The sequence below is a fragment of the Oncorhynchus clarkii genome, chromosome 15, assembly GCF_045791955.1.
Source record: "Oncorhynchus clarkii lewisi isolate Uvic-CL-2024 chromosome 15, UVic_Ocla_1.0, whole genome shotgun sequence".
NCBI classification, from domain to species: Eukaryota; Metazoa; Chordata; class Actinopteri; order Salmoniformes; family Salmonidae; genus Oncorhynchus; species Oncorhynchus clarkii.
In genome coordinates, this window is record NC_092161.1 from 7,092,866 (window position 1) to 7,110,056 (window position 17,191).

At 52.3% G+C, this 17,191-nt stretch overlaps 1 protein-coding gene across 2 annotated transcripts in view; it reads left to right on the forward strand.

The window, feature by feature from the left end:
• LOC139366884 (nuclear receptor coactivator 2-like) overlaps positions 1–17,191 on the forward strand; it is a 166,009-nt gene that overhangs the window by 123,951 nt on the left and 24,867 nt on the right. The window contains exons 15-20 of one of the 2 annotated variants that reach the window (XM_071104621.1): positions 15–126; positions 2,002–2,203; positions 6,189–6,417; positions 6,827–6,957; positions 10,890–10,967; positions 13,709–14,201. In XM_071104621.1, coding sequence (XP_070960722.1) covers positions 15–126; positions 2,002–2,203; positions 6,189–6,417; positions 6,827–6,957; positions 10,890–10,967; positions 13,709–14,201 — 1,245 coding nt within the window. The remainder of the gene's footprint in view (positions 1–14; positions 127–2,001; positions 2,204–6,188; positions 6,418–6,826; positions 6,958–10,889; positions 10,968–13,708; positions 14,202–17,191) is intronic. The other variant, XM_071104622.1, reaches the window with a different exon arrangement.

Here is a 17,191-nt window from a genome sequence, read left to right on the forward strand (position 1 = left end):
TCTCTCTTTTACAGACATGGGTATGGGGCCCCACCAGTTCTCCCAGCAACAGGCTCCACCCAATCAGACGGCTCCGTGGCCAGACAGCGTGATGCCTGTTGAGCAGACCCCCTTCAACCAGAACAGGTACACGCTGCTTTATATCGGGAGCAAAACACATACGAATCCGTTTCAGGAAGTAGTTTTGAGTTCCATGTCACTGTATTCCTTCAGTAGTTTTACAGGAAGTAGTTTTGAGTTCCATGTTACTGTATTCCTTCAGGAGTTTTACAGGAAGTAGTTTTGAGTTCAATGTTACTGTATTCCTTCAGGAGTTTTACAGGAAGTAATTTTGAGTTCCATGTTACTGTTTTCCTTCAGGAGATTTACAGGAAGTAGTTTTGAGTTCCATGTTACTGTTTTCCTTCAGGAGTTTTACAGGAAGTAGTTTTGAGTTCCATGTTACTGTATTCCTTCAGGAGTTTTACAGGAAGTAGTTTTGAGTTCAATGTTACTGTATTCCTTCAGGAGTTTTACAGGAAGTAGTTTTGAGTTCCATGTTACTGTTTTCCTTCAGGAGTTTTACAGGAAGTAGTTTTGAGTTCCATGTTACTGTATTCCTTCAGGAGTTTTACAGGAAGTAATTTTGAGTTCCATGTTACTGTTTTCCTTCAGGAGTTTTACAGGAAGTAGTTTTGAGTTCCATGTCACTGTATTCCTTCAGGAGTTTTACAGGAAGTAGTTTTTAGTTCCATGTTACTGTTTCCTTCAGGAGTTTTACAGGAAGTAGTTTTGAGTTCCATGTTACTGTATTCCTTCAGGAGTTTTTCCTGGCCACTCTGCTTCTCTTTGGGGTATAGGCATAGTTACTGTATAGAACTTTGACAACTCTCTCCTCCCTCCTATCCCTTCCTCCCTCTCTCTCTCTCTCTCCCCTCCTCCCTCCCTCTCCCCTCCTATCCCCTCCTCCCTCTCCCCTCCTCCTCCCTCTCCCCTCCTCCTCCCTCTCCCCTCTTCCCCTCCTCTCTCCTCCCCTCCTCTCCCCTCCTCTCCCCTCCTCTCCCCTCCTCTCCCCTCCTCTCCCCTCCTCTCCCCTCCTCCCCTCCTCTCCTACCTCCCTCTCCCCTCCTCCTTCACTCTCCCCTCCTCTCCCCTCCTCCCTCCCTCTTCCCTCCTCTTTCACTCTCCCCTCCTCTCCCCTCCTCCCTCCCTCTTCCCTCCTCCTTCCCTCTCCCCTCCTCTCTTCTCCCCTCCTCCCCTCCTCTCCCCTCCTCCCTCCCTCTCCCCTCCTCCTTCACTCTCCCCTCCTCCTCCCTCTCCTATCCCCTCCTCCCTCCCTCCCTCTCCCCTCCTCCTCCCTCTCCCCTCCTCCCTCCCTCCCTCTCCCCTCCTATCCCCTCCTCCTCTCTCTCCCCTCTTCCTCTCCTCCCCTCCTCTCCCCTCCCCTCCTCTCCCCTCCTCTCCCCTCCTCCCTCCTCTCCCCTCCTCCTTCACTCTCCCCTCCTCTCCCCTCCTCCCTCCCTCTTCCCTCCTCCTTCACTCTCCCCTCCTCTCCCCTCCTCCCTCCCTCTTCCCTCCTCCTTCCCTCTCCCCTCCTCTCCTCTCCCTTCCTCCCTCCCTCTCCCCTCCTCCCTCCCTCTCCCCTCCTCCTTCACTCTCCCCTCCTCCTCCCTCTCCCCTCCTATCCCCTCCTCCCTCCCTCTCCCCTCCTCCTCCCTCCCTCCCTCTCCCCTCCTATCCCCTCCTCCCTCCCTCCCTGTCCCCTCCTCCTTCACTCCCCCCTCCTCCCTCCCTCCCTCTCCTCTCCTATCCCCTCCTCCCTCCCTCTCCTCCCCTCCTCCCTCCCTCTCCCCTCCTCCCTCCCTCCCTCTCCCCTCCTCCTTCCCTCTCTCTCCCCTCCTCCCTCCTCCCTCTCCCCTCCGCCCTCCCTCAACCCCTCCTCCCTCCCTCTCCCCTCTCTCCTCCCTCCCTCTCCCCTTCTCCCTCCCTCTCCCCTCCTCTCTCCCTCTCCCCTCTCCCCAGATCTCTGTATGCCTCCCAGCAACAGCAGCAGCAGGAGGTGTTGTGTGGGGTTCCGGGGCCCAGTGGTCAGAGTCAGGGGCCTGGTGATGGAGGTGGTAGTGATGAGGGGGCTCTCCTATCCCAGCTCTACACCGTGTTAAAGGACTTTGATGGCCTGGAGGAGATAGACAGAGCCCTGGGGATACCGACTCTGATGGGACAGGTCAGTCTGTCCCTGATCCCAGTCTTCTATCTCTGTTTCTTCCCTCTAGCTGGCCTTTTCTCATTTGGGGAATAGTCTCTCCTCCGTCCTTTCGTTGAGGATAGTGATGTGTATCCTACCTGAGTCCTTCGCGGAAAAGTTTTGAAATCTGACACACCCCGTTTTGAATCAGCTTTTGTTTTGTCAAAGGAGAACAATATGCACCTGTTTTTTAAAAACAATATGTTTCTTATCATTAATCTAGAAAATGACTTGCACAACTAACTTAATGTTATCCCTTCACACATTCATAAATGTCATTGGCCTGAGTGGAGAAGGAGTCTCATTTCATACAAGCACATTTTCATCCACGTTCCCTCCTCCTTGATTACCTTTGAGGAGAGAGGACGGAGGAGTTGAGCAAACCACTTAAGAAAAGGCCTCTGTCCTTTCTTCCTTTGTCTTAATAGTTTATTATCTCTGACAGGGTTATCACTCTCCACCATCTCTAATCTCTGTGTACCTGGTCTGGTGGGACATGTCAGAATCACTCTCCTCTCACTAGTTCCCATCTGTCTGTCATCCTTCTATCTTGTCAAATTTTCCATCTTTTCTCCTGACTCTACCGTCTCTGTCCTGACTCTACCGTCTCTGTCCTGACTCTACCGTCTCTGTCCTGACTCTACCGTCTCTGTCCTGACTCTACCGTCTCTGTCCTGACTCTACCGTCTCTGTCCTGACTCTACCGTCTCTGTCCTGACTCTACCGTCTCTGTCCTTACCGTCTCTGTCCTGACTCTACCGTCTCTGTCCTTACTCTACCGTCTCTGTCCTGACTCTACCGTCTCTGTCCTGACTCTACCGTCTCTGTCCTGACTCTACCGTCTCTGTCCTGACTCTACCGTCTCTGTCCTTACTCTACCGTCTCTGTCCTGACTCTACCTGACTCTACCGTCTCTGTCCTGACTCTACCTGACTCTACCGTCTCTGTCCTGACTCTACCGTCTCTGTCCTGACTCTACCGTCTCTGTCCTTACTCTACCGTCTCTGTCCTGACTCTACCGTCTCTGTCCTGACTCTACCGTCTCTGTCCTGACTCTACCGTCTCTGTCCTTACTCTACCGTCTCTGTTCTGACTCTACCGTCTCTGTCCTGACTCTACCTGACTCTACCGTCTCTGTCCTTACCGTCTCTGTCCTGACTCTACCGTCTCTGTCCTTACTCTACCGTCTCTGTCCTGACTCTACCTGACTCTACCGTCTCTGTCCTGACTCTACCGTCTCTGTCCTGACTCTACCGTCTCTGTCCTGACTCTACCGTCTCTGTCCTGACTCCACCGTCTCTGTCCTGACTCCACCGTCTCTGTCCTGACTCTACCGTCTCTGTCCTGACTCTACCGTCTCTGTCCTGACTCTACCGTCTCTGTCCTGACTCTACCGTCTCTGTCCTTACTCTACCGTCTCTGTCCTGACTCTACCTGACTCTACCGTCTCTGTCCTGACTCTACCTGACTCTACTGTCTCTGTCCTGACTCTACCTGACTCTACCGTCTCTGTCCTGACTCTACCTGACTCTACCGTCTCTGTCCTACTCTACCGTCTCTGTCCTGACTCTACCGTCTCTGTCCTTACCGTCTCTGTCCTGACTCTACCGTCTCTTTCCTTACTCTACCGTCTCTGTCCTTACCGTCTCTATCCTGACTCTACCGTCTCTGTCCTGACTCTACCGTCTCTGTCCTGACTCTACCGTCTCTGTCCTTACCGTCTCTGTCCTGACTCTACCGTCTCTGTCCTGACTCTACCGTCTCTGTCCTGACTCTACCGTCTCTGTCCTTACCGTCTCTGTCCTGACTCTACCTGACTCTACCGTCTCTGTCCTGACTCTACCGTCTCTGTCCTGACTCTACCGTCTCTGTCCTTACCGTCTCTGTCCTGACTCTACCGTCTCTGTCCTGACTCTACCGTCTCTGTCCTGACTCTACCGTCTCTGTCCTGACTCTACCGTCTCTGTCCTTACCGTCTCTGTCCTGACTCTACCGTCTCTGTCCTTACTCTACCGTCTCTGTCCTGACTCTACCGTCTCTGTCCTGACTCTACCGTCTCTGTCCTGACTCTACCGTCTCTGTCCTTACTCTACCGTCTCTGTCCTGACTCTACCTGACTCTACCGTCTCTGTCCTGACTCTACCTGACTCTACCGTCTCTGTCCTGACTCTACCGTCTCTGTCCTGACTCTACCGTCTCTGTCCTTACTCTACCGTCTCTGTCCTGACTCTACCGTCTCTGTCCTGACTCTACCGTCTCTGTCCTGACTCTACCGTCTCTGTCCTGACTCTACCGTCTCTGTCCTTACTCTACCGTCTCTGTTCTGACTCTACCGTCTCTGTCCTGACTCTACCTGACTCTACCGTCTCTGTCCTTACCGTCTCTGTCCTGACTCTACCGTCTCTGTCCTTACTCTACCGTCTCTGTCCTGACTCTACCTGACTCTACCGTCTCTGTCCTGACTCTACCGTCTCTGTCCTGACTCTACCGTCTCTGTCCTGACTCTACCGTCTCTGTCCTGACTCCACCGTCTCTGTCCTGACTCCACCGTCTCTGTCCTGACTCTACCGTCTCTGTCCTGACTCTACCGTCTCTGTCCTGACTCTACCGTCTCTGTCCTGACTCTACCGTCTCTGTCCTTACTCTACCGTCTCTGTCCTGACTCTACCTGACTCTACCGTCTCTGTCCTGACTCTACCTGACTCTACCGTCTCTGTCCTGACTCTACCTGACTCTACCGTCTCTGTCCTGACTCTACCTGACTCTACCGTCTCTGTCCTACTCTACCGTCTCTGTCCTGACTCTACCGTCTCTGTCCTTACCGTCTCTGTCCTGACTCTACCGTCTCTGTCCTTACTCTACCGTCTCTGTCCTTACCGTCTCTATCCTGACTCTACCGTCTCTGTCCTGACTCTACCGTCTCTGTCCTGACTCTACCGTCTCTGTCCTTACCGTCTCTGTCCTGACTCTACCGTCTCTGTCCTGACTCTACCGTCTCTGTCCTGACTCTACCGTCTCTGTCCTTACCGTCTCTGTCCTGACTCTACCTGACTCTACCGTCTCTGTCCTGACTCTACCGTCTCTGTCCTGACTCTACCGTCTCTGTCCTTACTGTCTCTGTCCTTACCGTCTCTGTCCTGACTCTACCGTCTCTGTCCTGACTCTACCGTCTCTGTCCTGACTCTACCGTCTCTGTCCTGACTCTACCGTCTCTGTCCTGACTCTACCGTCTCTGTCCTGACTCTACCGTCTCTGTCCTGACTCTACCGTCTCTGTCCTGACTCTACCGTCTCTGTCCTGACTCTACCGTCTCTGTCCTGACTCTACCGTCTCTGTCCTTACCGTCTCTGTCCTTACTCTACCGTCTCTGTCCTGACTCTACCGTCTCTGTCCTGACTCTACCGTCTCTGTCCTGACTCTACCGTCTCTGTCCTGACTCTACCGTCTCTGTCCTGACTCTACCGTCTCTGTCCTGACTCTACCGTCTCTGTCCTTACCGTCTCTGTCCTGACTCTACCGTCTCTGTCCTGACTCTACAGTCTCTGTCCTGACTCTACCGTCTCTGTCCTTACTCTTCCTTCTTTTTGTCCTCTTTTTCAGCTCTTCCATCTCTTCTTTCTCTGCTCCTTCTCATTGCTCTGTAGCTCCTTCTTGGATGTTCCCTCTTTTACATCTATCAGTTGATCCTTCTCTCCTCCTTCTCACCCCTCTCTTCTCTCCTCTCACCCCTCTCTTCTCTCCTCTCATCCCTCTCTCCTCTCCTTCTCACCCCTCTCTCCTCTCCTTCTCACCCCTCTCTCTCTCCTCTCCTTCTCACCCCTCTCTCTCTCCTCTCCTTCTCACCCCTCTCTCTCTCCTCTCCTTCTCACCCCTCTCTCTCTCCTCTCCTTCTCACCCCTCTCTCTCTCCTCTCCTTCTCACCCCTCTCTCCTTTCCTACTCATCCCTCTCTCCTTTCCCAACAGGGTCAGTCTGTAGATCAGGATCAGTTCTCTTCAGACCCGTCCATGATGTTGGACCAGAAGCCTCCAGTGTACGGCCAGCAGGACCTGCCACCTGGCTCCCATCTAGCCCAGAGAGGATACCACGGCCCTGGGTCCGGCAGACCCATGCAGGACCCCACACCTGGCTCCCTTCTATCCCAGAGAGGATACCACGACCCTGGGTCCGGCAGACCCATGCAGGACCCCACAGGTAGTGGTGGGAATTGGCAGGGACCACACAGTTCAATTGTATCACAATTCTTGAGTTACGATTCAATACGTATTGGGATCATATACAGTGGGGCAACATATTTTTATTTTACACCATACTTTGCAAATAAATTCATAAAAAATCCTACAATGTGATTTTCTGGATTTTTTTTCTCATTTTGTCTGTCATAGTTGAAGTGTACCTATGATGAAAATTACAGGCCTCTCCCATCTTTTTAAGTGGGAGAACTTGCACATTTGGTGGCTGACTAAATACTTTTTTGCCCCACTGTATGTATCACAATTCTATATGTATTGCGATTCGATATTCCAAACACATTGACGATATGCCTGCTGCAAATGGAGAAGAGAGCCATGAAAAAGTAATACTTTTCCTCCTCTACCCACAGGGCAAGGCTTCCACCCCATGGCTGTCCAGATGGGCCCCAGACCAGGATACCCCATCATGAGGCTGAGGCCCCAAGCGGTGGTTCCTAACCAGCCTAATACACTGAGGCTACAGCTGCAGCACCGGCTACAGGTACAACAGGTACAGAGACGGACGGACGGAGAGACGGAGGGAGAGACGGACGGACGGAGGGAGAGACGGACGGACGGAGGGAGAGACGGACGGACGGAGGGAGAGACGGAGGGACAGAGAGACGGACGGACGGACGGACGGACGGAGGGAGAGAGAGACGGACGGAGGGAGAGACGGAGGGAGGGAGGGAGAGACGGAGGGAGGGAGAGACGGAGGGAGGGAGGGAGGGAGGGAGAGACGGAGGGAGGGAGGGAGAGACGGAGGGAGGGAGGGAGAGACGGACGGAGGGAGAGAGAGACGGACGGAGGGAGAGAGAGACGGAGGGAGGGAGAGAGAGACGGAGGGAGGGAGAGACGGACGGAGGGATAGAGAGACGGACGAACGGACGGACAGAGGGAGAGAGAGACGGAGGGAGGGAAGGACGTAGAGACGGACGGAGGGAGAGAGAGACGGAGGGAGGGAGGGAGGGAGAGACGGACGGAGGGAGGGAGGGAGGGAGGGAGGGATGGACGGACGGAGGGAGGGAGGGAGGGAGAGACGGACGGACGGAGGGAGGGAGGGAGGGAGGGAGAGACGGACGGACGGAGGGAGGGAGGGAGGGAGGGAGAGACGGACGGACGGACGGACGGACGGAGGGAGGGAGGGAGAGACGGACGGACGGACGGACGGAGGGAGGGAGGGAGAGACGGACGGACGGACGGAGGGAGGGAGGGAGAGACGGACGGACGGAGGGACGGACGGACGGAGGGAGGGAGGCAGAGAGGGAGGGACGGACGGAGGGAGGGAGGGAGGGACGGACGGACGGACGGAGGGACGGACGGACGGAGGGAGGGACGGAGGGAGAGACGGACGGACGGAGGGAGGGAGAGACGGACGGAGGGAGGTAGAGACGGACGGAGAGACGGACGGACGGACGGAGGGAGGGAGAGACGGACGGACGGAGGGAGGGAGAGACGGACGGACGGAGGGAGGGAGGGAGAGACGGACGGACGGAGGGAGGGAGGGAGAGACGGACGAACGGAGGGAGGGAGGGAGAGACGGACGAACGGAGGGAGGGAGGGAGAGACGGACGGACGGACGGAGGGAGGGAGGGAGAGACGGACGGAGGGACGGACGGAGGGAGGGAGAGACGGACGGAGAGACGGACGGAGGGAGGGAGGGAGAGACGGACGGACGGAGAGACGGACGGAGGGAGGGAGGGAGGGACGGACGGACGGACGGAGGGACGGACGGACGGAGGGAGGGACGGAGGGAGAGACGGACGGACGGAGGGAGGGAGAGACGGACGGAGGGAGGTAGAGACGGAGGGAGAGACGGACGGACGGACGGAGGGAGGGAGAGACGGACGGACGGAGGGAGGGAGAGACGGACGGACGGAGGGAGGGAGGGAGAGACGGACGGACGGAGGGAGGGAGGGAGGGACGGACGGACGGAGGGAGGGAGGGAGAGACGGACGAACGGAGGGAGGGAGGGAGAGACGGACGGACGGACGGAGGGAGGGAGGGAGAGACGGACGGAGGGACGGACGGAGGGAGGGAGAGACGGACGGAGAGACGGACGGAGGGAGGGAGGGAGAGACGGACGGACGGAGAGACGGACGGAGGGAGGGAGGGAGGGACGGACGGACGGACGGACGGAGGGTAGGGAGGGACGGACGGACGGACGGAGGGAGGGAGGGAGGGACGGACGGAGGGACGGACGGACGGACGGAGGGAGGGAGGGAGGGACGGACGGACGGAGGGAGGGAGGGAGGGAGGGAGAGACGGACGGACGGAGGGAGGGAGAGACGGACGGAGGGAGGTAGAGACGGACGGAGAGACGGACGGAGAGACGGACGGACGGACGGAGGGAGGGAGAGACGGACGGAGGGAGGGAGAGACGGACGGACGGACGGAGGGAGGGAGAGACAGACGGAGGGAGGGAGAGACGGACGGACGGAGGGAGGGAGGGAGAGACGGACGAACGGAGGGAGAGACGGACGGAAGGAGGGAGGGAGGGAGGGAGAGACGGACGGACGGAGGGAGGGAGGGACGGACGGAGGGAGGGAGGGAGGGAGAGACGGACGGACGGACGGAGGGAGGGAGAGACGGACGAACGGAGGGAGGGAGGGAGGGAGAGACGGACGGAGGGAGGGAGGGACGGAGGGAGGGAGGGAGGGAGAGACGGAGGGAGGGAGGGAGGGAGAGACGGACGGAGGGAGGGAGGGAGGGAGGGAGGGAGAGACGGACGAACGGAGGGAGGGAGGGAGAGACGGACGGAGGGAGGGAGGGAGGGAGGGAGGGAGAGACGGACGGACGGACGGAGGGAGGGAGAGACGGACGGAGGGACGGACGGAGGGAGGGAGAGACGGACGGAGAGACGGACGGAGGGAGGGAGGGAGAGACGGACGGACGGAGGGACGGACGGACGGACGGAGGGACGGACGGACGGAGAGAGGGACGGACGGAGGGAGGGAGAGACGGACGGACGGAGGGAGGGAGGGAGAGACGGACGGACGGAGGGAGGGAGGGAGGGAGGGAGAGACGGACGGACGGACGGACGGAGAGACGGACGGAGGGAGGGAGGGAGGGAGGGAGAGACGGACGGAGGGAGGTAGGGAGAGACGGACGGAGGGAGGGAGGGAGGGAGAGACGGAGGGAGGGAGGGACGGACGGACGGACGGACAGAGGGAGGGAGGGAGAGACGGACGGAGGGAGGGAGAGACGGACGGAGGGAGGGAGAGAGAGACGGACGGACGGAGGGAGGGAGGGAGGGAGAGACGGACGGACGGAGGGAGGGAGGGAGGGAGGGAGGGAGGGAGAGACGGAGGGAGGGAGGGAGAGACGGACGGAGGGAGGGAGAGACGGACGGACGGACGGACAGAGAGAGGGAGAGACGGACGGACGGAGGGAGAGACGGACGGACGGACAGAGAGAGGGAGAGACAGACGGACGGACGGACGGAGAGAGGGAGAGACGGACGGAGAGAGGGAGAGATGGCGGGACGGACGGAGGCTCGGACGGAGAGATGGGGAGACTGACGGAGAGACGGAGAGATGGGGAGACTGACGGAGAGACGGACAGATGGAGGGACGGGGGGACGGACGGACGGAGAGGCGGAAGGACGGACGGTCGGAGAGGCGGAAAGACGGACGGTCGGAGAGACTGAAGGACGGACGGAGAGACTGAAGGACGGAGAGACTGAAGGACGGACGGACGGAGAGACTGAAGGACGGAGAGACTGAAGGACGGACGGACGGAGAGACTGAAGGACAGACGGTTGGAGAGACTGAAGGACGGACGGAGGGACGGACGGAGAGACGGCGGGAGGGACTGACGGACGGAGTTTAGGAGGGACGGACAAAGAGACATCACAGGCAGATCACTGACTAAACAGACTGTTACAACTGGTCACTACTGGGTTTATATCTGACTGTAAACAGACTGTTACAACTGGTCACTACTGGGTTTATATCTGACTGTAAACAGACTGTTACAACTGGTCACTACTGGGTTTATATCTGACTGTTACAACTGGTCACTACTGGGTTTATATCTGACTAAACAGACTGTTACAACTGGTCACTACTGGGTTTATATCTGACTAAATAGACTGTTACAACTGGTCACTACTGGGTTTATATCTGACAGTAAACAGACTGTTACAACTGGTCACTACTGGGCTTCATATAACCTCCCAGTGAGGCCAGGTCGATAGCTGTTGCGTGTAAGGAAGTGTAACCGGACAAGGTCTGGCCAGGTCTTCACAATGTGGCTTTCCTGTTTGGGTATTGTGTTTCTTATCACAGCCTTGACTAGTGGGGATGTTACGCTCGATACTAGAGCTCTGGGGTCACGTCAAAGCAGTGTGCCTGATCCCTGTATGGCTTTTTCAGAAGCATGACCTCAATGTGTGCCGATGGTATAAAGCACCTGTTAACCTGTTCTCCTCAGAACCGCCAGCCAATGATGAACCAGATGAGTGGAGTGTCCAATATGAACCCAACTTTACAGTCCAACAACCCCAACCAGGTAACTGAGATTATATATCAATATAAACCTCTACAGTCCAACAACCCCAACCAGGTAACTGAGATTATATATCAATATGATCCTCTACAGTCCAACAACCCCAACAAGGTAACTGAGATTATATATCAATATGATCCTCTACAGTCCAACACCCCAACCAGGTAACTGAGATTATATATCAATATAAACCTCTACAGTCCAACAACCCCAACCAGGTAACTGAGATTATATATCAATATAAACCTCTACAGTCCAACAACCCCAACCAGGTAACTGATATTATATATCAATATGATCCTCTACAGTCCAACACCCCAACCAGGTAACTGATATTATATATCAATATGATCCTCTACAGTCCAACACCCCAACCAGGTAACTGAGATTATATATCAATATGATCCTCTACAGTCCAACAACCCCAACCAGGTAACTGATATTATATATCAATATGATCCTCTACAGTCCAACACCCCAACCAGGTAACTGAGATTATATATCAATATGATCCTCTACAGTCCAACACCCCAACCAGGTAACTGATATTATATATCAATATGATCCTCTACAGTCCAACACCCCAACCAGGTAACTTCCTGATATTATATATCAATATAAACCTCTACAGTCCAACAACCCCAACCAGGTAACTGATATTATATATCAATATAAACCTCTACAGTCCAACAACCCCAACCAGGTAACTTCCTGATATTATATATCAATATGAACCTCTACAGTCCAACAACCCCAACCAGGTAACTGATATTATATATCAATATGATCCTCTACAGTCCAACAACCCCAACCAGGTAACTGATATTATATATCAATATGATCCTCTACAGTCCAACACCCCAACCAGGTAACTTCCTGATATTATATATCAATATAAACCTCTACAGTCCAACAACCCCAACCAGGTAACTGATATTATATATCAATATAAACCTCTACAGTCCAACAACCCCAACCAGGTAACTTCCTGATATTATATATCAATATGAACCTCTACAGTCCAACAACCCCAACCAGGTAACTGAGATTATATATCAATATGATCCTCTACAGTCCAACAACCCCAACCAGGTAACTGAGATTATATATCAATATGATCCTCTACAGTCCAACACCCCAACCAGGTAACTGATATTATATATCAATATAAACCTCTACAGTCCAACAACCCCAACCAGGTAACTTCCTGATATTATATATCAATATAAACCTCTACAGTCCAACAACCCCAACCAGGTAACTGAGATTATATATCAATATGATCCTCTACAGTCCAACAACCCCAACCAGGTAACTGAGATTATATATCAATATGATCCTTTACAGTCCAACAACCCCAACCAGGTAACTGATATTATATATCAATATAAACCTCTACAGTCCAACAACCCCAACCAGGTAACTGAGATTATATATCAATATAAACCTCTACAGTCCAACAACCCCAACCAGGTAACTGAGATTATATATCAATATAAACCTCTACAGTCCAACAACCCCAACCAGGTAACTGATATTATATATCAATATGAACCTCTACAGTCCAACAACCCCAACCAGGTAACTGATATTATATATCAATATGATCCTCTACAGTCCAACACCCCAACCAGGTAACTGAGATTATATATCAATATGAACCTCTACAGTCCAACACCCCAACCAGGTAACTGAGATTATATATCAATATGATCCTCTACAGTCCAACACCCCAACCAGGTAACTGATATTATATATCAATATAAACCTCTACAGTCCAACACCCCAACCAGGTAACTGATATTATATATCAATATAAACCTCTACAGTCCAACACCCCAACCAGGTAACTTCCTGATATTATATATCAATATAAACCTCTACAGTCCAACAACCCCAACCAGGTAACTTCCTGATATTATATATCAATATAAACCTCTACAGTCCAACACCCCAACCAGGTAACTTCCTGATATTATATATCAATATGAACCTCTACAGTCCAACAACCCCAACCAGGTAACTGATATTATATATCAATATGAACCTCTACAGTCCAACAACCCCAACCAGGTAACTGATATTATATATCAATATGATCCTCTACAGTCCAACACCCCAACCAGGTAACTGAGATTATATATCAATATGAACCTCTACAGTCCAACACCCCAACCAGGTAACTGAGATTATATATCAATATGATCCTCTACAGTCCAACACCCCAACCAGGTAACTGAGATTATATATCAATATAAACCTCTACAGTCCAACAACCCCAACCAGGTAACTGATATTATATATCAATATGAACCTCTACAGTCCAACACCCCAACCAGGTAACTTCCTGAGATTATATATCAATATAAACCTCTACAGTCCAACAACCCCAACCAGGTAACTGAGATTATATATCAATATAAACCTCTACAGTCCAACAACCCCAACCAGGTAACTGATATTATATATCAATATGAACCTCTACAGTCCAACACCCCAACCAGGTAACTTCCTGAGATTATATATCAATATAAACCTCTACAGTCCAACAACCCCAACCAGGTAACTGATATTATATATCAATATAAACCTCTACAGTCCAACAACCCCAACCAGGTAACTTCCTGACACGCACAGTAACCAGATAATAATTAAAATACCAGTATTTTAATTCACCAGAAACCAATGATCATTTTGTAGAAGTTGTTCACTCTAACTCCGTCTCCTTTTCTTTCTCTTCCCAGGGGACCATCAATGCACAGATGTTGGCACAACGGCAGAGAGAACTCCTCAACAACCACCTGCGGCAACGACAGCTGGAGCATCAGAGACAGCAGCAGCAGCAGCAGAGGAACATGGCAATGAGAACCCAGGGACTCAACCTACCTCCCAATATGGCCGCCGCCGCGGCGGCGGCAGCTGCAAGTGGCCTATCAGGAGGCCTGAGTAACCCTCGGATCCCACAGACCACCAATCCCCAGCAGTTCCCCTACCCACCCAGCTACGGTACCAGTACAGGCCCAGGCCAGGCCACACCTCCTCCTCCTCCTCCTCACCCCTCTACCAGCCCTTTCTCCCCCATCTCGCCCAGCCTGCCCTCCTCTCTCCCCCCCCACCAAGCCCTGCATGGCTCTCCTTCCTCCCAGATGATGATGATGATGGGGGGATCAGGACAGTCTGGGGACGTAGTCAGCCCTCATGTACAGCAGCTCAGTGCCTTTCAGTTCCCAAACTCAGGTACTACGGTCTTACAACCCACCAGCCACTCCCCCCTACCCCAGGGGTGTGTCTGTCCAGCCACTCCCCCCTCTACCCCAGGGGTGTGTCTGTCCAGCCACTCCCCCCTACCCCAGGGGTGTGTCTGTCCAGCCACTCCCCCTACCCCAGGGGTGTGCCTGTCCAGCCACTCCCCCTACCCCAGGGGTGTGTCTGTCTAGCCACTCCCCCTACCCCAGGGGTGTGTCTGTCCAGCCACTCCCCCCTACCCCAGGGGTGTGTCTGTCCAGCCACTCCCCCCTACCCCAGGGGTGTGTCTGTCCAGCCATACCCCCCTGCCCTACCCCAGGGGTGTGCCTGTCCAGCCATACCCCACCACCCTACCCAGGGGTGTGCCTGTCCAGCCATACCCCTCCTCCTACCCCAGGGGTGTGCCTGTCCAGTCATACCCCACCACCCTACCCCAGGGGTGTGCCTGTCCAGCCATACCCCTCCTCCTACCCCAGGGGTGTGCCTGTCCAGCCATACCCCACCACCCTACCCAGGGGTGTGCCTGTCCAGCCATACCCCTCCTCCTACCCCAGGGGTGTGCCTGTCCAGCCATACCCCTCCTCCTACCCCAGGGGTGTGCCTGTCCAGCCATACCCCACCACCCTACCCCAGGGGTGTGCCTGTCCAGCCATACCCCACCACCCTACCCCAGGGGTGTGTCTGTCCAGCCATACAGCATTACATGCTTAATATAAGTGCTATGCTGCTCACCCTCAAATGACCACTACATTGATAACGATTAGATAAATCTATTTATCTTACCTTTATTTAACCAGGTAGGCTAGTTGAGAACACCTTTATTTAACCAGGTAGGCTAGTTGAGAACACCTTTATTTAACCAGGTAGGCCAGTTGAGAACACCTTTATGTAACCAGGTAGGCTAGTTGAGAACACCTTTATTTAACCAGGTAGGCTAGTTGAGAACACCTTTATTTAACCAGGTAGGCCAGTTGAGAACACCTTTATTTAACCAGGTAGGCTAGTTGAGAACACCTTTATTTAACCAGGTAGGCTAGTTGAGAACACCTTTATTTAACCAGGTAGGCTAGTTGAGAACACCGTTATTTAACCAGGTAGGCTAGTTGAGAACACCTTTATTTAACCAGGTAGGCCAGTTGAGAACACCTTTATTTAACCAGGTAGGCTAGTTGAGAACACCTTTATTTAACCAGGTAGACTAGTTGAGAACACCTTTATTTAACCAGGTAGGCTAGTTGAGAACACCTTTATTTAACCAGGTAGGCTAGTTGAGAACACCTTTATTTAACCAGGTAGGCTAGTTGAGAACACCTTTATTTAACCAGGTAGGCTAGTTGAGAACACCGTTATTTAACCAGGTAGGCTAGTTGAGAACACCTTTATTTAACCAGGTAGGCTAGTTGAGAACACCTTTATTTAACCAGGTAGGCTAGTTGAGAACACCTTTATTTAACTAGGTAGGCTAGTTGAGAACACCTTTATTTAACCAGGTAGTCTAGTTGAGAACACCTTTATTTAACCAGGTAGGCCAGTTGAGAACACCTTTATTTAACCAGGTAGGCCAGTTGAGAACACCGTTATTTAACCAGGTAGGCTAGTTGAGAACACCTTTATTTAACCAGGTAGGCTAGTTGAGAACACCATTATTTAACCAGGTAGGCTAGTTGAGAACACCTTTATTTAACCAGGTAGGCTAGTTGAGAACACCTTTATGTAACCAGGTAGGCTAGTTGAGAACACCTTTATTTAACCAGGTAGGCCAGTTGAGAACACCTTTATTTAACCAGGTAGGCTAGTTGAGAACACCTTTATTTAACCAGGTAGGCTAGTTGAGAACACCTTTATTTAACCAGGTAGGCCAGTTGAGAACACCTTTATTTAACCAGGTAGTCTAGTTGAGAACACCTTTATTTAACCAGGTAGGCCAGTTGAGAACACCTTTATTTAACCAGGTAGGCTAGTTGAGAACACCGTTATTTAACCAGGTAGGCTAGTTGAGAACACCTTTATTTAACCAGGTAGGCTAGTTGAGAACACCATTATTTAACCAGGTAGGCTAGTTGAGAACACCTTTATTTAACCAGGTAGGCTAGTTGAGAACACCTTTATGTAACCAGGTAGGCTAGTTGAGAACACCTTTATTTAACCAGGTAGGCCAGTTGAGAACACCTTTATTTAACCAGGTAGGCTAGTTGAGAACACCTTTATTTAACCAGGTAGGCTAGTTGAGAACACCTTTATTTAACCAGGTAGGCCAGTTGAGAACACCTTTATTTAACCAGGTAGGCTAGTTGAGAACACCGTTATTTAACCAGGTAGGCTAGTTGAGAACACCTTTATTTAACCAGGTAGGCTAGTTGAGAACACCTTTATTTAACCAGGTAGGCTAGTTGAGAACACCTTTATTTAACCAGGTAGGCTAGTTGAGAACACCTTTATTTAACCAGGTAGGCTAGTTGAGAACACCTTTATGTAACCAGGTAGGCTAGTTGAGAACACCTTTATTTAACCAGGTAGGCCAGTTGAGAACACCTTTATTTAACCAGGTAGGCTAGTTGAGAACACCTTTATTTAACCAGGTAGGCTAGTTGAGAACACCTTTATTTAACCAGGTAGGCCAGTTGAGAACACCTTTATTTAACCAGGTAGGCTAGTTGAGAACACCGTTATTTAACCAGGTAGGCTAGTTGAGAACACCTTTATTTAACCAGGTAGGCTAGTTGAGAACACCTTTATTTAACCAGGTAGGCTAGTTGAGAACACCTTTATTTAACCAGGTAGGCTAGTTGAGAACACCTTTATTTAACCAGGTAGGCTAGTTGAGAACACCTTTATTTAACCAGGTAGGCTAGTTGAGAACACCTTTATTTAACCAGGTAGGCTAGTTGAGAACACCTTTATTTAACCAGGTAGGCTAGTTGAGAACACCTTTATTTAACCAGGTAGGCTAGTTGAGAACACCGTTATTTAACCAGGTAGGC